This window comes from Lepisosteus platostomus, chromosome 7, assembly GCF_059453375.1.
Source record: "Lepisosteus platostomus isolate fLepPlt1 chromosome 7, fLepPlt1.hap1, whole genome shotgun sequence".
NCBI lineage: Eukaryota > Metazoa > Chordata > Actinopteri > Semionotiformes > Lepisosteidae > Lepisosteus > Lepisosteus platostomus.
Genome location: NC_142617.1, coordinates 55,558,654 through 55,585,371, shown reverse-complemented (window position 1 = coordinate 55,585,371; position 26,718 = coordinate 55,558,654). Strand labels below are relative to the sequence as shown.

The window sequence follows — 26,718 nt, the reverse complement described above, 5'->3', positions numbered from 1 at the left end:
GTGTGATACAAACCTGCACAGAGTGTCACTCTAATGAGCAGAGTGTGGCACTCCTGGAGGGGGACAGGCAGGCTGGGAGGAGAGTGCCTGCAAACCTTCTCTTTGTCACAAGCATCTGTATGGCTGTGCCATGATGTCAAAATATGTAAGTCAGTGTGTAAGGCAAGCAATGTGGTTGCAAAAAACATAATTGACAGTTCCCTGAGTGAAAAATAATCTCCACAAGATCCATGCATAAAAATCTTGCAGGACATTTTAAATGCCTCATGGATTCATGCAGTAGATGCTCCAGGCACTGTACTGTATATCCTTCAGGATTCTACCCAAAATCCTTATATTAAATAATCCACTAATGGGGTATGTTCGGTATAATTATTCATGGGCAGACATGGACAGAAAGCATTCTATACACAAATACTAATGTATTATTTGGCTTCTATGAGAACTTGTCGAAACAATTCTGGTGAGTTGCTTTTACTGTTTCTTTCTTTTAAACACCTCATACTGTAAGTTTCCATAACTAGCAGAGAAAAATATCAAAGAATGCAAACATGTACAGTAAAATATATAAGGTGACTTAAATTAGATCATTAAACCATGGCTCCTATAATGTTCTGGATCCACTGGTAAACTGATGGACCTGGTGCTGTCAGCTGACATTGGGCTAAATATGTTGTCTCTACTCTTATGTACAATCACTGTGCTGGCTCAGGGAAAGATGGGAGAGGCTGATGGATGGTTGGCCATTAGCATAAGCTTAAGTACAACCTCTGAGGGAGGCAGCACCATAGCAGAGAAGGCAAGCAGAAGCTTAGAATTCAATGCATCTTCTGTGAAGTGGAAAATAAAAATCCCTTCATTCTATCAGAATAAGTCATTTGATTTGCAACTAGTATATTACTAGAATATTACGTCCAATGATAATGACTTACAGTACATATAGAAGGTTTTTGATGTCTAAGATGAATATTCAGATTTGTCAAATGGTCCTGGTGAAGTGTTATTTGCTTTCAAAAAGGCCTTTCTGCTCTGCTGCTTTGCTTGTGATTATTAAATCAGATGTTTCCAAGGACAGAGCAGAAAAGCTGACATGGAATAAACTAAAGTTCATTGCCTGGTGCAATGCTTCTGCCTCCAAATAGGAAAGTGTCACAGTTTTAATAATCCTGTCTGCACATTAGTATCTCTCTCTGCACATCTCTTCTTATTTAAAGTCAGATTATGTCACTGTTGTTGTTATAACATGGCATCTAGGTTTGGAAAACAGTGTGCTTTCATGACAAAATAAAACTGCATTCCTCTCTGGCTGTACAGGCATTGCATGATGGTCAACCTCAAGTGAGACACCAAAAAGATCCTGGGAACATGGCCAGGAAACAGACAATGAAGACAATAAGCCAAGAGGGCACTGAGGGCTTGTATTGGTATACAACTGCAGCACCTGGTGAAATCAGCAGGCAGATAAAATTGTTTAGGAGGCTTTACCCGCTTGTGCTTAATATGGAAGATGTCAAGATATGATGCCACTGATCTCCACTAACACTGATATAGAACATTCACGCCGCTAACAATTCAATACTATTTAGAATTTTGCTTCATACATTTAGCTTATAGTTAAATGCCAGTTATACAGAACTGATAGCCCTCCGGGCAATGATCTAAAACATGGAACAGGTTAAGACGCATACAGTGTATGTGTGGAGCAGTCCTGAAGACTCTGAGGACCATCTAGGTAAGCTCATCCTCTTCAGAGAATACTAAACTTCTACACTAGTATATGCTATTTTTTTTAACTACTCTAGATTTCAAACATTGTTAAATTAAGAAATTTATTAAGAAAGCACGCATCGCTGTACAAACTTTAAGAACATACTTCAAAGGAAAGCAGAGGCATCTGCGGTTCAGTCCAGAGATTCATCAGAAAGGCTCTAATTTCTAGGAGGGGGTCAACTTTGTCCAGTCGGTGAGTATCCCATGATTAGCCACACCAAATAATCCCACACTGGCCAATATCTGCCTGTTGTCATTGGGCACTAATTTACTGTGGCAAACACTAGCTGCTGTGGGATCGATTCTTACATGGATACAATCAGCTACTGTATATAAAGAATGACTCAGAAATAATTAAACTGATAAACCCACGTCGAAACAGTGTTTTTGATGATAACAAGAGTGTTTTCAATTAGAGTATTCGAACGTTACACATGTACTCAAGCTCGTTCCCATTGGGTGTCGAAAGCCACAGTATATAACACACCACTTTTATTATCGTCTCACACACGTGTATCGTTCTCTCTGTGCATGTAAAAATCTGATTTGGAGCTACAAGTGTAATAAATAATTGATATACATTCTATATTCAATCTCAAGTTAAGTAGATGTCACAATTTCTCAGGTCTTGTAAGAAACCTTTAAATCCAATTTGCTTCACTATCACAGTGCGATTTAGATCAGACGTTATCATATGGACGAATACATTATGACTAACATATGTTCACATAAAGGTGTGCTGGATCTGGACTGTATGTACAGTATATAAGAGGATGACCGTTTGTTGGGCGTAGCCAGCAGCCCGTGTCGCGCAACAGACTGGAGCTCTACATCTTTCGAGCAGTTGGTTCAGGGACGGATGGTGCTGTAGGGGAACATGCGCGTCAGGCTGAGACTGTGACAAGGCAATCTACAACGGGACGTTACTCTTCGAGTTCAATTTTCCGTCGTATAGCCTAGATTTACCTGTCCCTGCATTTGTGTTGGTAAAATGACAGAAATTGACAAGCAAAGAGAAGCATGCTTACTCACGTCTAAAAAAAAAAGTATTATGTAATTAGTGCGAACCGGATACCTAACAGATAACTTACTTTCCCCAGTGCAACTTCTACAATCCGCAGAATCTGTAACAGTCTCCAAGTTCTAACACGTCTGTTACCATTGCATCTCTACAGAGCCAATGTACAAACTAGGATATAGGAACTGGACAAAGTTTTGCAGTCCAAGACATTGAATACAGATAAGACCGTTTGTATCAGAAGAACACCGCCTCCTAGTTCAGGCCAGGCACCCTGGTCACGGAGTGGAGCATTTGTTTCTGGTTTTCATTCAAGCTCAGACTGTATTGTCTCAAGAGAAACAATTGCTATGGGGTCAAATCAACTGTATTTCACCCCATGTCAGAATATTGTGCAGATTTTATTATTATTTGGACTTTGATTCATTTCTTATTAAAGCGGGCACGCGAAACCCAGTAACTTAAATATCATTGATTCAAGTGCTCCTAAAACCCCTAGTGTTTTCACACCTCCCCAGCGATTAAAATCAGTTTTAATTGATACCAATTTAATGCAATAATTGATTGAAATAACTCAATACTTATATCGAATGAAAACTAGAAAGGTTTGTGACTCTTCGGGACCTGGAGAATCGGTATCATCGTAGTACAGTATTTACAAAACACCAAATCTTGGTTTTACAAACTCTTTAACTGAAAAGGTGCAAATTTCCACAGCTAACCTTGTTGTCGTCATGGTGCTGGTTTCAGGCAAAGCGCCCAGAGAATGTAACAATTACAAACTAGATAGTAAGAGGAGTGAAACGAGCAATAAAGGTCAGACAATTACTTTGGAAACACATTTTACAACAGACGTGTGCGTTATTAAGCCCCATCGTTTGCATACCAAATATTGACCTATCCACTTCCATGCAATTAATTGTTTGCCGTGGATATCTAAAATAAATATTACAGTTCCTGCTTGGAAGTAGATATTCAAGCTCTATTTTTTTAAAAAAGTATTGAGGTAAAATCTTGATCATCGTCACCCCCCGATATTTTACCATATCGGGATACTATTACGGGCTGTGCAGAACGAGGAGACAGAACGCCTTTAGCAACAACACAGACATTATTCTCCTTGAATCAGATAGGACGAAGAGTAATAAAGGCAAGGCAAATACGTGGGCGAGAAGCTTCTAAAAATAAAAACGGAATAACTGTCATTAAGGTTTCCCACAGCCTGTTAGGCGTGTAAGCTAATGTTCTCCTTACCTGAGGTTCGCTTTTCACGGTGTTTATATAAAGTATTAAACATCTGATAGATATTGAGTTATAATACTATATGCTTTCTCTAAAATAAATTTAGTTTTATTGTAGCTCTCCGATTATAGAGAGACACGTTGTTTTATAATGGGGATCATATCTTTTAAAAACACGTATGAAAAAGTCCCGTAATTTTTTTTACATAAATAAGCGTTATGTGGTATTCATCACTTAGAAATGCGATATATATATAAGGACATATGACTGAGATAAATGTTTTTTTAAACAACGAAGAGACAAGTGAAATGATGCGGATTTTAAGTGTATTCATCCTGAAAGCTCGACTGTTTTCTCCAATGATCGGATCCAGCACGTAAAAATGCATCACGTCAAAATCAGGCTACCTCGAGTGTGCCTGGATCAGATTTTTAAAGTTTTCCTTTTCGTTGGTGTTCGATCGAACCAAGTCCGTGACATTTCGACACGCCAAGTTCACGCCAATGTGGATTTCGCTGTCCGAGGTACTGAAATTCGCTTTTCCAGAGACATATCACATGACTGCTCTGCTTCTCTCAATACTGTAAGCTCTGGATTCTGTTAAGACTTTAGCAAGAGAACGACAAGCCACCCAGCAAATTATTCTGCTCAGTGGCACGGTTGTACTGCAATTGTGAGCGTTATGATCTGGCCAGAGATGTGGAATTTGGAAATTCAGCCAATTCAAGTCTCATATTTTGGATGGTAGAATCATTTTTTTTTTCCAGTGGCGTGATTCCAGTGGATGGGTACAGCAGGCTATAGTTTCCTGCTAATTAAGAAAGTGCACATCTATTTGGAGATCTGACACGGAGAAGATGTAAGGATCAACAAGCCTTTTTCCCCAGTGGCTCCAGAACAAAAATGCAGAAAGGAATTCGACTTAATGATGGCCATGTCACCTACCTGGGTCTTTTGGCAAAGAAGGACGGCACGAGGCGAGGATGTTTGAGCAAGAAGAGCTCGGACAACACAAAATGGCACACCAAATGGTTCGCTTTGCTGCAGAATATGTTGTTTTATTTTGAGAACGATTCCAGCTCTCGGCCCTCAGGATTATACCTGTTGGAAGGATGCGTTTGTGACAGGGCACCGTCGCCGAAACCGTCTCTCTCAGCCAAGGAATGTTTAGAAAAACAGGTAAGAAGGCGTCGATGCAAGAAACCTAAACGTTTTTTTATTCTGTATATTTCTACTTTCTTGAGGGAGGAGGAGGGGGTGGCCAGCTTTCAAGAAGTATATACATTCAATAGATCATAGTTTATTTTCGTGAATATAATATAGAGCCCGTACGTCTTGATCTCCCCCCACCTTTAATTGCATGTGGGACAGATGATCTGATGCGTGCGTGTGTGTTGCAGACACCTGCAAACCGCTGCCACTGCAATGAAATGCGAGGAAGGCGCAGGCAGAGCAGCCCAGAAACAGGTCCACAGGAGACCTTTGTAATTGTGCCGCACTTAGACGTGTACCTGTGTTCGTCCTGAGTGATGTGCGTTGAGCTCACTGGGTTTCCGGCGGCCGCGCGCTCTGATTTTCAAGGCGACGCAGAGGAACCGCAAACCTCGCGCCTGACCTCAGTTCAGCAAATTCATCTGTGGCAGAACGTAATTACATCAACTAATAGAAAACCAGACCCGCTAGGAAACGTGTAGGAACTGTATAAACGTACAAATAATTTCAGGTTAAAAGCTCTTATCAAAACATCGATGAATGTGACATCTCATCTAATTGCTTGGTTCAGTGCGTTAACTTACACGGACACGTTTGGATAAAAAAAAACACTCGCCTATCTTTTCCAACGAACATAATCGATTTGTTTTTAATTAGCATAATTTAACTGTAAATAACTTAATTCAAAAGTATTCTCGACACAGTGAAGTCAAAAGAACGTATGTAAATCATAGCTTCAGATATCGTAAAAATAAACGTTGCTTAGCTAATTAAGTTCTGATTTTTCGGGAAATAGTTGTTCCCCTATTTTTTACGGGTAATAAAGTCTAATTATGCACTTGGACGAGTCTCTAGAGTGCCATCTGGCGGGAAATGTGCAATGATCTCCCTTTATATCGTTTTCCAGTCTTAATAATCCTCTATATTAATATCGTCCTACAGTACATGGACATGGTCAATCTAGAGCCCAAAACAAGAAGCCGTTTATTCGAGATGTTAATAATCAGTGTGTTTCTTTTAAACCAGCCAAGCATGTAGTGGTCCTTTTCTGAGATGGCTTAATTTTAGAAAATGCTGCTATCTGCTATAGGGTCCACGTACTCATTTCTCTAGTCTGTTGTCTTCAATTGTCTTCGACAGAGATAGACTACCATGTGTTAAAAGGCTTTTGCAGGGCAAATGTGAAACGCTCAACAATAGGTTCCAAAACAATAGGTTTCAGGACACTGTAAAAAGTGTAGCATTAAAGTACATAAAAAACTTAAATAGGTACGATATCAAGTAGAGGGGTACACATAGCTCTTGTTTTTAATAGAAACTAAAGGAAATGTTTGAATAACAGAACCTTAAACTCCACACATTGCACTATTTCAAACAGCCATTGTGTGAAATGTTACACAATAAATAAATGTAAAATACACTTTTATAAAGTGAAGCAGTGCTTGTGTGACATTCTTAGTACATTATACATTATGTAACAGTTTTCAGCTTACATGTATATAATATTTGTATGCCCCTAATATAACAATATCAATTCTAATAGTGCTTCTTTTCAATAAAATGCCTTTCAGATCCTGTCTGCCTGCTTCACTACACGCAAAAACATCCATTTAAATGCGGAGTGTGAAAAATGTGTCTCCTGTAACAATCAGCAGAGGCTGTGATGACACATGGTGAAAATGAATCCAATATTGGGACAGAATCATTCGTTAGATAGGTTATTAAGGGCTTGTTTACCTGATTATTGGAAATTGCTCTGGTCTCATTTTGCAACAGCACACAGACCACGGACTCTTAACTGTGTGTCTGCCTGTGTCCTGGGCCTTTTTAAAGGGCAATAAAGTGTCTCTCCCTCCTTTAAATAGCAGGTGACAGCACACCCTGATGTTAGTTATATTTTGCCACAATCCATCTGTACTTAAACTGGAAAAAAAAGTGAAAGGCTGCCCTGAGATTACCGATTGATTTCTGTTGTCTCATATCATGCAAGGCTGTGGTTTGACATAATCCAAGGAGCTAGTTATAAGCTGGAATAATACAAGAGGGGATCAGTGTTCATTGGGAGTTTACTTGACATCAAGGTCTGCACAGACAGTTTGTTTATATGCGGTAGTCTGTTGTGAGACAGGCGAGATGTTGGACAGTGCAGACACAGCCTGACACAAGGAGCGGCTCCCCCTGGAGGTGCCCCTCTGCAGCTGGCTGCAGGGACTGGACGATGGGAGAGACTGAGCAGCGAGGAGGGAAGGAGTTGCTGCCCCACAGGTTGCAGAGCGTCGGGAGTTTAGAGGACTGCAGGGGGCTGGAGATAAGAGCCCTCGACTGATGCTCGAGGGACAGCAGTGCTGAGAGCAGGCGGCACGGTCCCTGCCCGTCTCTCCTAGAGGCAAGGGGCACCAGGTGTGAGGCCGGGGGTGTGTGGAGAGGCGGGGGGGCTGTTCACCCAGAGAGGCCAATGACAAGGAGATCCCTCAGCCAATGCACTGTCAGCATGTGGGCTGAAGGGCTGTCAGCATTTCTAATTAAAAGGGCATTAGAGCAGCTTCCCAGGAGCAAAAGAATAATCACCCTTCCATTGATTGAGTTGTACAATTAATTGATAAATAAAGTAAAAGAAAAAGTATATTTTCTGGTCCCTTGTACACACACACACATCCACCACCCACTCCTTCTCTTTACTGAAAGGAACAATGTGAATATTCAGTTCTGTGACAGTGATTATTTTATTATTAATATTATTAGCATCTGTAATGGTCTGCACTGAAAACCACCTTTAGCAGAACATTTTATCTAGAAGGCAGGAAACCTTAACAGACCAGTGTGTTATGGAGAAGCTAGCTGACTCGCTGTCCCAGACATATTGGAAAAGTCATTCAGTGTGGGACTTTTTTTGTTCATCCACGTACAAAACATAAACTGGAGAAAAGACAGACCCCAAGACATGGAGCTCGAAAAAATCAGTGTGATGTTTTTGTTTTTTTTACTGCAAGTGTATACAAGCACGTCCATTAATCGCGTTGATCTGCCCAGTGTATAAACAGTTTCATTAGAAAGGCTCATCACGAGCAAGAATACAAACAAATCAATGCCTTTTTGGCAAATGAGCAACCTCACCCCTCATCTGCAATGAGAATTTAAGCTAACACCAAGAACCTATTGCTGACAGCATCTCTTTTAAGCATCAGAGTCCTTTTAAATTAAACCTGATTAAAAGTGAGAGAGAGCTATCTTGCTATAACACCAAGGGCCATGTTTCATGTTCCTATACTTGTTTCCTCTGCTTTATCAAGTCTTTAAAGCGTATTAGTATTAGCTTGTCCATGGACATAGTGCAGGTCTTGTATTGATGCTGCAATAGGGATGCAATCAGTCGGGAAGCAATACGTGAACAGAGACCTGTTAGGATAAATGACATGCGATGGCAATACTGGTAATAAAAAGTGCGGAAAAGTGCACAAGTGCAGATCTCCACACCATGCCAATTTGGTTGCTTGCATCTTTCTCACATAATACTCAATAATCTTTTTTACTTCTAAGAGTATATCAAAAACCTGGAAGTGCTGTTTGTCAGTGCATGCATAAAACACATAATTAAAACAGTAAGAGAGGTAAAACATCACACCGTAAACTGGCCAGATAAAACTTAGAGTAGAACAAAATGTTCATTAAACCCTGTCACAAAAATACAAATCTTTAAGCCATTTGTAAAAATGCCCACAGCTACTTTGTAAAAATGCCCATCCAGTCTTCTAATGGATTCAAGTAATGCATTTCACAATCATGGAGCTGAACAAGGAGGCTTTGCCTCTCATTGTGTGGAGATTGGCTTTTGTTAAAAAATGACCTGTAGATGAGCAGAACTATGATTATGATTAACTTGTCTTGTACTCATCAAATAAGACTTCAAAAATACATGGAGCTAAACCATTCAGTGCCTCAAAGACGAGTATGGACATCTGAAAATGTACCTTAAATTTCATAGTGTAGCCAGTAGTTTTAGTTATCAGTTCAGGTCTGGATATATTGAAGCTTATTTAACACCCTAGCAATGGCAGTAGTTTAACGGTGATTATATAAAAGCATTTATCAAGCCTTTTGTTCGGAGAGGGATACAATACTTCAATTTTCACAAAATAAAGATGTTGATAATTGTTTTAGCATCAGATAGAGATATAACTCAAACCTGCCAATGTTCCACACAAGGAAAAATGTTTCTGGTACGGAGAACACACCAAGCTGACAAAAATAATCATATGTTAATTTAATACATTCATCAAAATAATGATGTTATTAATAACTGAAATAACTTCAGTCCAGAGTTTCAGGTCAGCATCCTCAACAACAGTACTGATGTCAACTTCATTTCAGATGAAGAAAATCCTGATGAAGTTTCTATCCAAAATTAATATGCACTCCATCCTCTATGTAAACTACTCAACAAAAGGATTTTATAAACCTAGTTATTATGTCACTGCAGCAATCACTTCATAGTATATAGTGTTTCCCAGAATTCCAGAGAAGAGCAGGGTCTCTAGAAGGCAAAAAGAGAAGAAGCAGAGAGGAGTGTAGTGCTCACTGGAGGCTGGTGAGCCATGTTCCAGCAGCTCTTGGGTACCACAGACTGCTCTTCACGGGTTTATGGTAAGAAAGAAAATGACCAATGTGTCAACCAATGGTGGTTGACAGTGGTTACAATCAAATCAAACATTTATGTACAGAACACAGGACTCAGAACAGACGACTACTTTCAAAGACTTCTTAGAAAGTGTAAACTTACAACACATGAAAAACTAAACAAGCTTTCAAAGTTCAAGGGAGTGGTGATTATGGTCCTGAGGAGAGTGTCATTGGTTCAAATTCCAGGTAATGTGCTGCTTTCAAACTGCTGAGGGAGATCCTTCCTTCAGATTGCTGTAGTAAATACAGCTGTAATAAACACAACCGATTCTGCGTTCCAGCATGGTAAACGAGAATTTATTGTTGATTGAGCTAGACTACTCGGTAAAATAATGAGACAAAAACAAGCTGGAGAATTAACTATAGGCTCTAAAATTCTTTAGCATGGTGTGTGAGAAAGAGGGTGATCTGAACAGCTGAAGTTTCAGTGAATATCGAGCCATCCCCCCCCCCCCCCAGCGCATCCAAATACCACATCAAGAGACAATGAAAACTGGCCCCAGTATAGAAATTACAAATCGTCTTGTTTTGTGCAACCTGGGTAATCACTGGGCTGAAGAGCCAGTATTATCTCTTTGGCTAATGGGGGGCAAATGGTCAAAGGCTGAGACTGTCAGGAGGCTCCCTCCAAGGTGCTCTGTTCCTTATGATGTCGCAAAGGGTTTCTTTTTTTTTGTTGTTTTTTTTGGGGGGGAGGGTTATATGCTTGGACTGAATGTTCCACTTTTTAAATGTCTTTTTTCCTTATTTAAAAATAACTGCATTAGAGACTACAGTTACTATGGCAACTCCTATTTGCATCTGAAAAAGCAATGTGGAGGGGCCAATGAGTGTGCAATGTGGCTTTGCATCGCGCCTCAGCTATTAATGCAAATGCAAGCTGGGTTAAAGATGTTCTGCCTCTTCAAGGGGACTGTTCCTGTTAGGAAGTGGGTACACTATGCTTTTCCTCCTACCCTCCCTCTGAGGGTGGGCTCACTGCTCTCTCCATGCCTGTAATTTAAAGTCCATTTTGTACAGCGAGGTCCAGTCATTTCTGAGTTTGTTTTTTGTAACATTGAGAAATATGAACTACTTTATAACACTTTAACATAAAAGGAGACAAATTAAATATACTGCCATGAAATTTTTAATCGTCTAATATTACTCTTCTGCTCATGCTTTACTCACCTCTAAGCATTAGGTTTTGAAAAAGGCTTTTCAATAAAACAATCGTCTTTGGTTGTGTTCTTCTTTTAGATGGATATTCTCCAGACCTTTTCAATATTTCACATTCCGAACCATTGTCTCAAAGTTGATTTCCACTAGCAGAATTACCATTGTACCATGCTGTACCATGTGCAAGTCCTAATTTATTTGGCTCAACCTGCCTGGCTGAGGGCTGACCTCCTGGCCAGAGGACAAGGAGACCGGGCCCCCATGCTGGGTGACCAAGGGGCAGCTGCAGAGGTGGAGATTGGGTGGAGGTGGGATGCAAAAGATGTACGTGAGAGAGAGAAGGGGATTAATTACAGTATTTATAATGATTTAGGTGAGGAAATTACTGTATGTCAGGATTGAATATGAATTATTGACAGCTTGAACATGGCTGTTGTCCTCCTTCACACACATTTGTTAAAAACTCCAGGAAAATGTAACCACAACTTTTCACCAAAGGAAAAAAAAACCTATGTTATGGTCCAAAGACTGTGATATACTCACCACCCAAAAAAAACAGAACTTGAAGACATATTTAGCAACGTTGGTACTTAAGGGAAATCTAGAGTCAAAAGTGTCCTTATAAGAATATACATTTGACATGAGAGTTGGCCATTCGGCCTGTCTGGGCTGTTTGGTAGTTAGTAGATCCCAGGATCTCATCCAGCCATTTCTTGAAAGAAGCCAGAGTATCAGCTTCATCCACATGGCTGGCTAGCTTAAATCAGACTCCCTCTACCATTTGTATGCAGGTCAACGTGTGAGAAAATGGAGGAGGATTCTGCAATATAATTTTTTTTAACATCCAAATGGTTTCTTCTAATAAGTCTAAGCATCAACAATTAGCTGCTTTACTTAGTTTTAGTTTTCAATAGAGAATAAAACAGAATGAATGAGAGACAGTGGAATGTTGCTACACATTAAGAGATCCAGACATGTGTGTGATATTTGTGTGTGGGGTGATATGCTATAGAATTGCCACGTCCACATGCACCCTCAAAGCTCTATGGAAAGGCAGTGTCCCTGGCTGATATCTGTGACTCTGGATTCCTCCAGTCCACACATTTTATCATCTGAAAATTTACAAACTCACCACTTAAGCTAATTCCTGTACCAAATATGATACTTAAAAACTCTTGATCCTTTACAACTGAAAAGTACAGAGCTAAAGATACTGTGATTCAGGAAGTTGTGCAACGCAGGTGTGGAGGGAGAGATACAGTAAAGCAGCAAAATTCTGAGCACAGCGTGGTGCATCATCTCGTCAATACAGCCTGAAGGCGTGACACTAACAGAAGCCGTGTAGTTACTGTACATGATGGGCTTTTTAAGGGCTTTCTAAAGCTCCACTCGTTCACCTCACCGCATAGAAAGACAGGCTGTGATCTACACTTTCAAACATATACTTGGACCAGAGAGACTGTTTTATGCTCAAAACCAGGACTAGGCCTCTGACAATGATCACTATAAAGCATGACTTGGGTCCTTGGGTTTAGGGTCCGCCCTGGGATACAGTATACAATGAAAACTGGATAATTTTCATATGTTATCTAGAAGAGCTAATTCTGACTTTACTTTACTTTAGTCACTTATAACACAAGTACCGTACATAAGTACTGACCTTGGAAGTTATTTCATTCACTCTACAGATGTCCCTAAATTGTAATTCAAGCTGTTATTAATCAGATTAATTATTTATCTGTAAGGACCTTACAAACTGGCATACTGTAGTTGTTTTTAAAACTGAAACAACAAGCTCTTTCCCTTGTTGCCATCCTGATCTGTGTGTATGCTCACTGGATTTACTGTTAGCTCAATACAATTAGTCATCATCTCAGTTAGATATGGTTTGATACATGGATTTAATTAATTCTGTTGACCAGCAGAGCTGAGCTATAAGGAATTCACATCTTTCTTACTCCACTCTGCTGGACATGCTCATGTGCTGTGATACTTTTTCCATTATTTCTTTAGTAAGACATACATACTATCAGAAATTATTTTTTCCCTCTTATTTTAGCTTAGTTGTTTAACCAGGAGGACCCTAACCATTTGAGAACATAACCTGACACGGATGCTTAGCACTTAGCTACAGGGTTGTGGGTTCAACTCAGACAGGACACCTGTACCATGCTTGCAGGGTCAGCATGTTGGCTACTTAAAAAGGGGAACTGCAGTCCCAGTTCTTTAGACTGGTGATAAATCTCGGTAACAAAATGAATTAATTGACGTTCTGGGGAAAAAATGACAAATTTCAAATTAAGCACCGAATCGCAAACTTTGTGAAAGTGCTGTAAATGTCTTTTGTGACTTTGTCGTTGCGAACTCGCATCTGAGTTCCCATGAATAGTGCCATGATTTGGCCCTTCCATGGGTTCATTACCATCCATCCCAGTGAGGAAAGGAAGCTCATCACCACACCTCATTTCTCTGCGCTGTTAGGAGTGATTCTGGTGAGTCTCTGCATCTTTAATGCAATAGAAAGAAGACAGGATATTTTAAGATACTGCTTTTTATTTGAGTAATCAATTTGTTGTTGCTGAGTGACTCTGTAACGGAGGCGTTCTTTCCAGACCCTATGCAGACAACACAATCCGGGGTAGAGTGAGGAAAACATGGGGGGAAAAAGAGGGGGTCAGGAATGAAAACAGGGGGCGTGTCCAAGGTGCGCAGGTGTTCTGGGGGGTGAATCCAAGGCAAACTGTCCAAAAGAAAGTCCAGAGGGAAATCCAAGATGTGGCAAATGTCCAGAGTCGGGCGGTCCATCGGAGACGAAGACAAACGGGATTAAAATCCGGAGCGGGATCCTGTGGAGGGTCGGGGGGAACGGGACCAGACGCTACAGGTCCCGAACTCGCCTGGTACAGGAACTAATGCAGAGCCCGGAACAGAGTGAGCGTCTGGCTTTTAAGGTGGGCTGGATAGGAGGCTGGAACAGGGGGCAGGTGCACAAAATCAAGTCAGAAGTGAAAGAGCCGGAGCGCCCTTAAGGGGGAGGGACTACAATCATGACTGACTCCACGGCACTAGAACAATACTGTTTCATTTACAGCACCTTGAGATGTGCAAGGAAAGGTATTGTATAAAATAAAGTTAATGACTTGGATGAGGGTAGTATGATTGTAGAAAAGATGCAGCTGTGCTGATAGTCGTCCTAGTATATTGAGGTCTTCCAAGGAGAAAGCTAGACAGAAGTGGATGATGCTCGAGCAAGGATCTAATAAAGATTAACAAGCAAGGGGCCTGAAAATTGAGTAATGGGGACAACACACTTACAGGCCTTTGTAACATTGGGTGTGCTGAACTGAAGAGTAAGGTAACTGCTTCCACTGAGCAGTGCTAATTCATAGTAGACGAATCATGCTTTCTCACCAGGTTAGTTAGACCAAACAGCAATTTTCCTAAAACAGTAATTTTGATCTGATAAATAATTTCACATTTTAAAGACTGTAATGAAATAAAAATGAAAATGGTATGTTTTATATTGCTATACACATAACATGCACTTAAGAGTTTGGATTTCTTGTGTACTTTATTTAATGTACAGTATTAATGTATGTCAGAATAGGATTTAAGCTTGTGTTCCATCAGCACTATTTGTTAATGGATATGTCATCACAAAAACAAGTTTTTTTAAAATTTATGTTTGAGCCAAATATGGGACATTGTGATGAGTGTTAAAGCAGTGCTATGAAAATGAAGGAGAAGAAACATGTCTGTTATTATGTGTATTACTTGAGGTGATCCTTCTTTGAAGTTAAAAGAGTGTTTTCTGGTGAACTCTCATTAGATTTGAGCAAATCCAAGAGGGAAATTGAAAATAGGTTCGTGTGAGCCTTCGTGCTCTGAAGCCATTGCTCAGGTGTGTGTTTTGTTTTATTTGGGGCTGGCAATGGGCATATTTAAATGCTATGATATCTCCTGATAAGCCACCAGCAATGAGACCAACAAGATGGGTTGAAAGGTCATTTAAAACAGTCCTTATGCTTTTAAATTTGCACATGGATAATGCTGAAAATAGTCTTTGAAATATAAATAGGGCATGCAGAGTCTAAGTCAATATGAAACATCCTTGAGAAGCTTTCAAAAAGCACAAGGACTCAATATAAAGGCATTGTTGTATCACTGTGTGATTGTATCATGTGCACAGACAGATTTGCAGGAATGTGGAATGGAGTCACTTACAGTATTTCAGTGAAAGAATATAAGGTGAAAATAGATCATGTTATCATCTTCAAACACTGTGCGTGCTCACTGTGGAATACTTCCCATACAGAGGATATTCAGTCTTATGTGACCCTGAAAATATACAGACTTTTCCTTACCAGGTTAGTTAAATTGAACAGCTGATGTGGAGCTCTACCAGTAAAGAAATAGTAATAAACTTCTATTCATCCAAAGTTTGATGGAATATGCGAATGTTATTGACTGTCCTTTCTGAAAAGATTTAAACCCAAAGCAATCGATGATAATGACAGGTTTGTGCTGTAGAGGTACATTAGTATAAATAATATTTCTTTATCGGAACAGGATCCCATCATGTTAATTCATACTTCACTCCAGCTGGCCTTTCAGAGCAAGGGTGACAAAATATTTCTGCAGTATCCAGCCTAATTCAATCAAATTGTAGTGCAATTTACTTGCCTCTACATAAAAATAAAAACAGGAAAATGGATCCTGGAAAGCATTAACCAAATTATGTTTAGAACACAATTTAGAAAAAATCCTGCTTAACCTACTGTTATCTTTCTGAAAAAGAAATAGGAAACCTAGGTACCATACGAATATGATTTATTAGCTGTAAATTTAATCTTCATTTCTAGAGGCATGATGAATATTAGCTTGAAGGCGAAGATAAAGAGATACATAGTACTTGCATCATCATCATTAGTTGTTGTCAGTCCGTTCCTGGATGAAGGAATTCTCAGCCTGTTTTCATGTGCTATCATCTAGTTTATGAACTTTGATTTCGCTTCTTTAAGGGAATCCTGGTGATGGTTGTTTCTTATCTTTTGATCCTCTCCAGTGTTTCTTTAGTCCATTGATGATTCATTCTTCTTGGAATTCTCTTGCCCGTTCCAATTTTAATTTCTTTCCTCTTTTGGTAATTATACTTTGTTCCACACTTCTTTTAGTTATCTTTTACACCTGTAAAATTGTATGCATTCTGAATCTGTGTTCTACAGTATGTCTATTTTTTAAGAAATATTGTCGAATTAGGCCCATATAACCATCCATATCATTATCCATCGTCAACAATCTAGTTGTCCTGGTGACAGAAGTAGGGTTTTGTCAATCACAGGGCCATTTTTGCTCACTAGTCTACCAGAGAAAACCCACAGGAACATGCAAGCTCCTCACAGACAAAATCCACTTTTTAAAGCAAGATCCCTTTCTGATCCATGTGCATGAAACATTATGAGAATCCTGGGTGGTTCATTAGTAGGCTGGGAGTGAGGAGGAAGGTGGGTGGCTGTAGTTAGTGCAGGTGTGAATCTGTGACTGCTTCAAAATTAGGCTCCATTTTGTGCGGTTGCTGCAGGCAGTGCAGATAATCTATCAGAGCAGCCACATTCAGTGAACTGGACTAGTTAGATGCACATATAGGAAATTGCACTTGAAAAGGTTAAAGCTGCACCGTGAGTAAGGAGCAGTCACCGTTTTACAGAACAGGTTTTATACAGAAGCTGAACTGATAGCTGGAGAAAACTTTGAGCGGACACCTGAGGAATCTCTAAATGATTTTATAATGGTACGAGATTATTTACATTTGTTATTCATCTTTCCAGATGAAAGTCTATCAAATACTGTGTGATGAATCTCTATGGATATAGGCATACAACTGACTGATATCAAGGACTACCAGGGCACTAATGAGGTTACAGGGGGCAAAGATCATTTCCACCCAGCCCAAGAATGATGCTACAAAAGGCTGTGCTGGAGTGGAGCTGTGATTTCATTTTTAACTCTGTGGCTTCAAATTTTATTTACATGTATGAAATGCACAGGGATGTATTGTGCAATATAATATATGGACATACAGTATACAACATGAGTTGTACATGAATTTGTATTTGCTTTTCATACACACTCACACGTCCCAGAGTGACAGTCACTCTAAGGAAGTAAATTTATGCCTGAAAAAGACTTTTCAGATTTCTTTTAACTTAAAGACTTAACACATGATTTACATCTTCTAAACATTGTGGAGAAGCAATAAAAAAGTAAACAAAATGCTAATATATATAGTTAACAGAGTAGAATTTATATCAAGGGATGTTATGTTTAAATTGGATAAGGCATTAGTAGGGCCTCATTAGAATATTGGGTACAATTTTGATCACATTATAAAAAATATATTGCTGCTCTAGAATCCATCCAGAGAAAGGCAATTCAAGGGCCTTCAGTAAAAGTCCTACACTGACAAACTGAAACAACTGAACCTACTTAGTCTGAACAAGAGATGATTATGAGAAGACCTGATACAAGTATTGTATCTTCAAAAAACTGGCAAAGTCATCCCTGCAGACTTCTTTGGACTTTTTTGGAATGAAAAGTAAAACACTGACCAAGGGGCACAAGTGGAAACTATATGAAACTGCATTTAAAATTAAGAACAGGAGTCACTGCTTTATCCAGAGGGTTGAAGGTGTATGGAACAAGGTAACCACTCATGTGGCTACTGTAAGTGCGCAGAATGGCCCCTTCTTATCTGTAACCTCGTCAATTGTTAAGAAATATATAATCCCAAAATGTCATAAAAATGCTGTTTCCCATTTTTCTCTACTATTTTCTCAGTTAGCTATGTTTTAAATTCAATGTTAATGAAGCGTCGATCCTAACTCATAGATTGTGTGTGATAGACAGATATGGTTCATTATTCACAGATGTCTTGAATAAGTCTACTTTGCTGTGGTGACATTTCTTTTGAAACACTGGAAGATTTGTAGATACAGCTTGTATTTTCAGCACAGTAGGTATCAAAGTAGGATTATATTTTTTTCTTTTCACCTAAAAGATCGCATGCCTGCTACAAAATGTTTAAACTAGAATTGAAAGAAACATACTAATAAGTAATAATAATTAATTGGGGAAAGGCAATTGTAGAACATAAAGAATTAAGACTTGCTCAAAATGGAGCAAAGCATGATCTGCCAAGAAATAAGTTGCTAGGTAACAGGTAGCATATAGTTATGTAATGTATTTCCAGCTTATGGATCTAATCACTTTCCCTCACGGGAGATGAGCAGGGAGACTGGAAGGAGATATTTTTTTTTCGTGGCTGATGCTGTTTTATTTTTCGATTGTTTAACCTCAATGCTTTTGGTATGAATAGAAAAGAGCTGTGTAGGTGGACATGCAGGAGTGCAGAAGCACACTGTACACAGTGCTGTCCTGGGTTTGAGCAAGAGGTACAGAGCTGCGTGCAGGTTTAGAATGAAAGACTCATGACGTTCTTAAATGGCTGTTCCTTTAGCTGTAAATAAACAGTACCTTTTATATAGCTCTCATAAGCTGTGGGTGAGGTTTTGAAAAATAGATTTGGTGGTTTCTGGATGCTGGTTTCCGATCTGTGTTTCCTAACCAAAAGCTTCCCCAGGCTGTGGCGCACAGTTGGCAGAGTTCCCTAGAGTAGGGTTGGGAATAGATGGCCAATTGTCCAGCTAACAGAGGCTCCTGAGACTTTACCAGGCTTGTAGAGACATCAGAGGCAGACACACCTCTTTTTCAATTAGCAGCAGCGTTCCTGTCAGGTTCCATGGAACGTGTAGTGTGTCATGTCAAATAATGACTGCTGGTGATTGGGGGCCAAATTGGAGGATTTGGGGGTTATAAGGTGGAGATTCCATAGTACATACTGTAGAGTTATGTCAGTAAACTAACTTTTAGACATTCAAAATATGGTGACCTTGAGTCAAAGCAGTGCATGGGTGGAAGACTGATTTTCTTTGCATATAATAATAATAATAATAATAATTGCTTACACTTATATAGCGCTTTTCTGGACACTCCACTCAAAGCGCTTTACAGGTAATGGGGTCTCCCCTCCACCACCACCAATGTGCAGCATCCACCTGGATGTATATATTGTTCTTTTGATAAGTATCAGTATAGGAATCATGATAAGAGTCAATCCTCCTGACAGGATTGTGGTTAAGGAACAGCTGGAACAGCTCCCAGTCTGGTGCCCCATTAACAAAAATGCTCCTCACTTCTATGTACTTCAGTTAACTGCATGACGTTTTCCTTTGAGTGTCTTCAGCACACTCAGCAGAGGCATCGCTGAGAGCAATTCAGATCTCTAGTGCCTGTCGAAAACCCCCTGTTCCTGCTGGAAATCCAATCTGAAGAACATCCAATCTGAAGAAAAAACTGGAGAACAGGGCGGGTTTCAGCCATGTGAAAAGACAACTTAGGATGGAACTCATTCAGTTCAGGAAAACAAAACAGGTGCCCTTGCAAATTTAAACTGTAGGTAAGAGAGATGCACTGTATTAGAGCCACAACAGCTCATCAGGCCAGAGCTTCTCCTGGTTTCCAAGGTGTTAAGTGATCACAGAACACAAGACTTCCCCAGCTGGATGGCAGGCCTGTCTATCACAGACCGTGCTTCACGCAAACAGATCTCCACAGCTGGCTGAACCACAGCTGTCAGGGTACAGTACCTTGCTGGAGGGTGCAACAACAGCATCTGCCACAGGGACCTGAACCCACAACCCAACAGTTATTGGCCCAGAGACTTGCCCACTATGCTGCAGTCTATGTCCACAGAATAAAACTGTACAGAACAGCATCATTTTATATAGGATACACAAAACTGGATGATTATAAATGATTGGGAAAGACGTTTAAGTGTAGATAGATGAACAATAGAATACACTATACAGTATATATTATTTTTATATATTTTATATAACAATTCTAAATAAAATAAACTTTATTATTATGTACTGTATTAGTGTGTTTTTTATTTCAAAGTTGAAATCATTTCTTTGATTTCCTGCTAAGGCTTATAATCAAAAGACATTTTTACCAAAGGCTAATTCTTTATTTTCAATCATGGCACTCAATACCAACACCACCCTCTGCCTTCTTTAGTTTTGCATGTGTATTTGATTTCTCTTTCATTCATACTCTGAGCAGAATGATGACTGCAAATGAACACTGTACATATCCAGCATTGTTCATGTTAAGATTTTTGTTGTGGGTTATTATAGCAGTTATTGGCTTTCTTACTATTGTATACGATTAGATATTAAATTCTAGAGCTGAAGTGTATTATGTACGATTAATGTTTTACTAAATTTAAAGACATTTGTGTCACGGATGTCGGAAGGGACGAACCGTAGAATGGCAGGAGAGCGGAAAAAGACCCTTTGAGTGAAGGTGAATGATAGACCTGGAAATATATAGCCCCAGAGAGAGAGAGACTGGAAGGACAGCAAAGCACAGGAAAGTAGGGACAGGACAGAGTAGGAGCGCCCTCTGGCTGCAGAGGGCGTGACAATTTGTACTTTTTAAAGTCATTCCTCTACAATGTAACACAGGACAAGTCATTGTTCTTTCTGTTCAGGAAGAAACACACAACTAAGTTTTGTCTTAATTTAGTTTTGTTGTAAAGAAATGTCACTTTCCACATTTCTTGTCATGGCTTTGAGTTATACTGTGAAATTTAATGGGACAGGCTGACATTCTACAAAGCAGCTTATTTTCTTGATACGGTGGTTTGACATTGATGTGTGTCATTTGGATGATTGTGTCAAAGAAAAAAGTCAATTTGTTGTAAAAACATATCACAAGATAAACAGTTAAAAAAAAACTCAGAGTTAAACTAAACTAAACCTTAAAAACTGAAGTAAAAAGATGGCTTACTTTACGTTTTAATCAATGTGGACAGTCACAGAGCGTCTACTGGATTGATGCAGTGACTTTCACAACTGGGAAGCTTCCTTAAAGAGAACTTTATCATTCTACTGGCTGGTTTGAGGTTGAATAAGAAGGCCCAGATCGGCAGATATTTGACTAAGTGATGAGCTGTACTGAAGATATACGTGCAAAAAGCTCTTAAGGTGACCAGGAGTTGGACTATTAATTGGAGAACCTTAAAGTTCACTCAAAAGTTTGCATGAGGCCAGTGCAGTTTACACAATGCAGGAGTAAGAGTTTATGCCAAGGCAGAGCCATTATCGTGAGCATGTGAGTTACACAATTCCAGCCATTCTGAAGCTTGTTGAGTAGTCTACCTTAGTAGATGCCTTTTCTAGTATTGGAGTAGTTTAATTGGGATGAAAGAAGGAAATGTAATGTTGCCATATTAAGGGCATTGCAGTAGCACACAACATTATGCAATATTCTTCAAATAATACAGTGACTCGTTTCATTTGCCTTACTTTATGGAAACAGCTGGGTGTGCACAAGCCAGGAGTTGTCTGTAGGTCAGTCACTGACCACTCTGCCTGAAGAGCACAAACCCCAAACCACTGATCCTCTTTGTTCCTTTATTGCAGTACTACTTCACTGTTAACTTCAACCACGACAACCAGAAGGCACTGGAGCTGCGCACGGAGGATGTGAAAGACTGTGATGAATGGGTGGCAGCAATAACACACGCAAGGTACAGAGAGTGCTTTCACCCACCTCTTCTCACTTCTCTTCCGCCTCCCCCTCCTCTCCATGAAGCTTTGCTTCTCTCCTCTCTTCACTCTGTCAGGCCCCTCCCTCTCCTTCAGTGCAGCACGGAATGAGAAATCTGGCACAGGGAGCTTGAGTGGTTCCAGATGACACAAGAAGAAAAGCCAGGTCACCAAACAGGGAACAGAGTCTAAGCTAAATAAGTGCAGAGGGTTGCATTCTCCTTTGCAATTTGAGATCTTTTCAATTCAGAAACCAGCATTATATCTCTACAAATGTTTTTGCTTTCACCTTTTCCTCTTGTAGAGTAAGATGCCATTGTTAAAGGGCATGGTGGATGGTTGTTCTGGGTTTATTTTGAGTTATAATATTTGTAATAATAGTTAAGAAAGCTGCTCAGATTACTGCCAGCACATGATTAAACAACCCATCAGTGAACCAAATCAATAATCTCCATACTATCACTGCCTGAATCACATGTTAATACAGGATTTGGCAAAACCACTAGTACTGAGTGCTTTAGTTCAGCTCTCTATGAGATACAAATCTGAATTTAATCAGGCTGCCTAGTGAGTAAGATAAGGCAACTCATTAGATGTGAACATGGCAAGGATATTCTGCATAGGCTGAAGAAGAGATGCAAAAGAGTGAACAGAAAATGGAAATGTACTTTAGTGATTGTTACTTGTATTTCAGCATTGCTGGGTATTGTGGATGGTTAGGCAACAGAAAAACCGAAATCATTTTTTCTTTGCTTTTCATCTTCTTCCTCTGTACTCTTTGTTATTTTGCTCTTTTTAAAATTCTTTAGAGCAACTTTTAATTACCTGGGGGCAGGATTAAATAATTATAATAATTGTTATAATTGCTTACACTTATACAGCGCTTTTCTGGACACTCCACTCAAAGCGCTTTACGGGTAATGGGGACTCCCCTCCACCACCACCAATGTGTAGCCCCACCTGGATGATGCGACGGCAGCCATAGAGACGTTCTTGGAGGGAGTGGCATGTCCCCAGAGAGTGATTTGTTCAAAATCGCACAGCACGATCGTTAAACCAATCATTGCAGAGAGGCAGGCAAAACTGTTGGCCAACAGCCAGCTATTAACATACCTTTCAAGTGGTAATTTATTACAGCTATTGGATGCTCAGAAAGGAAAGAATTTTCTGCATCTTACAGCAGTAACCAGAAGCATCTTTTCAGCAAAAAACCCATATTCACATCATTCACATGAAGTTCACATAGTGTCCCTGCTGTGTCCAGCATAGATGGATACAAGGAAAACAAGTAATAGTGGCCCATGAGATTGCTCATTGTCATTTTGTCTGCATCATCGATATATCAAATAAAGTTATTTTAGTTAATAAGTGACTTAAGTGACTAAATTAACTGTTTGGGACTTTTAATAGAACATCAATGCAATGTCTTTATGTCTTGCTCAAGGGTATGGGGGTATGTAACACTACTGAGTCTCTCTTCACCAAAGGACACCGTAACAGTTTCTGGAGTATAGGACAAGCTGCCCAGCCCTGTTGTCAAAGCTTATATCGAGGCTTTTTTCGAGAAAGGGCTGAATGAGGTTCTTGGAGCAATCAGCCACTAACTACCCAAAAGTGTGAATTGTCCTCCTCTAATTTGTAACTTTTCTTATCATCCCTATCATTCTGATTAGGTTTGTATTGTAACATAAACTGTACATTTCTAGTATATTACTGTCTTCTGTGTACCCTTTTTGCCTGTGTGTTGTAAGCACATGGTACATTTGGTTCCTATTGCTTTATAGAAGTAATCAATAATATATTCCCTTTTGGTATTCATGGTACAAGCAGTAACTGCTATACCATTACAAAACATCCGTTGAACATCAAGTGCAACATATAGTAATTAGATATCTGGTTGCAATACTCAAATTACAAATGTTTAATACTGAAAGATAAGTTCTATTACTTATTTAATGAGTCATGGTTTGCTAGTAGCAGCATTAACAGAGCATATGCATTTACTGTATAAATTTGTAGAAAGAGACTCATTCAATGTTAGCTTTACCTTGAGAATAGTGTCCACACACAATGGAGGCAATATACAATGTATTCACTTAGGGTGTTTGAAACAGACACATGGCTTTAGATCTCCCTCTTCTTCTTAATAATATACATACAGTGCTGTGTAAATAATTCACCCCTTTCCAATGATGACCTACTTCCTTGAATTACAAACGATGAGTACAAAACTTGAATGCTCAATCAGAGCACTCTTATTGGTAAAGGAAGTTAAAAAACTCCAAAAAAATCAAAAGCAGAACATGTAAGGTACTGTCTGTCATTTATGTATCTTTATTTCTGATCAGTCATTGTATATACTGTATAGTATTTTTACATTCAGTCTATGTACTTCCCTCTTGTTTGATGTTCGTGGCGTTCGTGAGTTTTTCTTCCCTGTTCAACAGTTCGTAGAGTAGTTCAGAATGAGGGCTATGCTGTGAAAAAGGGTCTCAGAGATGGTTCTTTAAAAAGACGGATGGATGTAAGACACTAATTAGATGGATTTGCGCCTTCATCAATATCACTTCACAGGGAAATGCTAATGGGCTCACACCTCAAACGCTGTGCCAGCTGCTGCTGCCAGAGCTAGTGCTGCAACCCTGAACAGACCACGCTTTCCAAAGTCACATTGAAGCCCCAGTAACGTTTTGGCCACACTTTGAAGTCGGTAACTGGGCTTTGCCTGTTGCTAGATATGTTTTGCCTGCCACGATCTGGCCCTTTAAGTTCAGCCACCTGAATTTCTAAAACACATACTTCTTGTTTATTAACTTATATTAAGGCTTCTCTCCAGATAAAAAGATGAAATAGGAGCTGCAATGGATCAGTGCTATAACTGGCAGTGTCTTGGTGTGGACAAACTTTGGGCCTCAATACCTGAGACTCACTAGCCATTAATCATCCAGGAGGGTGAACTGTTGTGTCTGGTGTAGAAAAAAAATATATACTTAATTTGAAAGTCATGGTACTTTCCCAGTCTGATGTGGATATGATAACATTGTTATGATAACATTGTTCAAATAACATTAGCAAGGACTTTGTGCTCATGATGGATTGTCCTTCACTAAGTACAGTAAGTCTAACAACAGTTCGTGCCAAGCTGTGAAGGACAGAAGCAGTATTTTCCATTATCCTTGAAAATACTCTCACACACCGTATAATAAGTATCATTGACAAGATTGCTCGTTAAAAGCAGAGATTGCCTCTAAACAATTCACACATGCAGAAAAGGCAGAATATCTGTTGTCACTCATTACCAACAATTAGCCTTGTTAAGGATGGAGACTTGTTGTAAACTTAAAACTAAAAGAAAATGGGTAAAATTATGGAAATTCGTTTTTTAATTTATTTTAAAAATACTTATTCTGTGAGCTTTGATATAGAAATTCAATATACGTGCAGCTTTGGTATAACATTGAAACTGCATGTTTCTGATATTGCTCTGTATAAACCCTTTGGAGTGAAAATAAAGAAAAAAACTCTTCATTTAAAGTTATTGCTGTCTGCAATGCCTACCATGTCATAGACATTTATTTCCTTTACATCCATCTGGATTCAGATTTTTGGATCAATATGTTTCTACCAGCTCACTAAGTGAGACGGGTCTACTTGCCTCCTTTTATCTAATATACATGTTATCTACAGTATGAGACTTTCTGGTGCTAATGTAAGCAGCAATGAGAACCATACCTGATGCCTAGGCACTCAGGTCCTGCACTGCACTTACCTATATTCTGCTAGGCCAACACCACAATATCAGTACACAAGGCCTCAATTTAATGTCTTGTCCAAAGGACATCACTTCTTCCTGCTCTGTGTCCTATATTATAGTGAGGGTTTCGCCTAGAAGTTCTAGATCAAAGGGAGTAGTGCTTCCACCACTTTCAACAGCAACATGGCACTCTGTGAAGATGTCCCTGTACTGGGCAGACCCAGCCCTGCTTATCTTCTGAGGTGTGCAGAGATTAGGCTCCAAGGTGGCAGCACGTTTGTAACCATGGAACCCTGTTTTCCTGAAAATGATCAGTAGACATCACGCTCTTTGGGCAGCTCAGCAGCCCCTGAATGGTTTTGACACTGAAAGAAGAAGAAATGGGTCCTGCCTTTCTGCGTGTGGGGTTGGAGATAGTGTGTCCTGCTCTTGACTGGCCTACCAATGACATTGGCATAAAGACACAGTCCATCTTCAACTTGTGGGCAGCAGTACCGCTGATTGGTGACTTCTCCTCCACGGAGCTGGGGTAACAAGAATAACCTAATCTTTTGTCCACTGGAATCAGAAAATAATACTTTGCTTGAGTGCTGAAATGTTTAGCTGGATTTATGGTGGTAACTGTAAGAGATGAGCTGCTGTATTTACATCAGCAAGAAGAGTAGTGTTAAATAGTAAACTATTTATGTTTGAGTATTTTTGTCTTTTTTTTAAATAACCCTGCAGTGCGCTTTACTTTTTCAGTTAACGACAAGTGTCTTCTCTCTTCTAAAACATCTTCCTCAGCCTGAAGCAGACATTAGCATGTACAGTAGTAAGGATACTCCACGACAGCACTCCAGGAGTTTCACAGCTGCTCACAGCCTGAGGGAAGAGGAAAGGAGCGCTGCATGTCCTCTAACGGTCACTCTGTTCATACAGTTACAGAAACCTCGCCACAGAGCATGAGACCCTCATGCAGAAGTATCTCCATTTACTCCAGATTGTGGAGACTGAGAAAACAGTTGCTAAGCAACTTCGACAACAGATTGAGGATGGGGAAATAGAGATTGAACGCCTAAAATCTGAGGTAATTAAAAAAAAAAACTTCAATTCACTCTACTTTTGATACCCAGTTAAAATGGAAATCTCACAGCCTTGTGATGAGGAACCCCTTATCCAGTAGTAAGCCTATGGATATAAGGTACAACTCATTAGTGAGGTCCTTTATGTGT

General features: G+C 39.6%; 1 protein-coding gene across 1 annotated transcript in view; it reads left to right on the top strand.

Moving 5' to 3' along the window:
- The first annotated feature begins 3,950 nt into the window (after positions 1-3,950).
- rasgrf1 (Ras protein specific guanine nucleotide releasing factor 1) overlaps positions 3,951-26,718 on the top strand; it is a 49,141-nt gene continuing 26,373 nt past the window's right edge. The window contains exons 1-3 of the mRNA XM_088641319.1: positions 3,951-5,209; positions 21,625-21,731; positions 26,426-26,573. Of these exons, the coding sequence (XP_088497445.1) occupies positions 4,934-5,209; positions 21,625-21,731; positions 26,426-26,573 (531 nt within the window). The 5' untranslated portion in view covers positions 3,951-4,933. The remainder of the gene's footprint in view (positions 5,210-21,624; positions 21,732-26,425; positions 26,574-26,718) is intronic.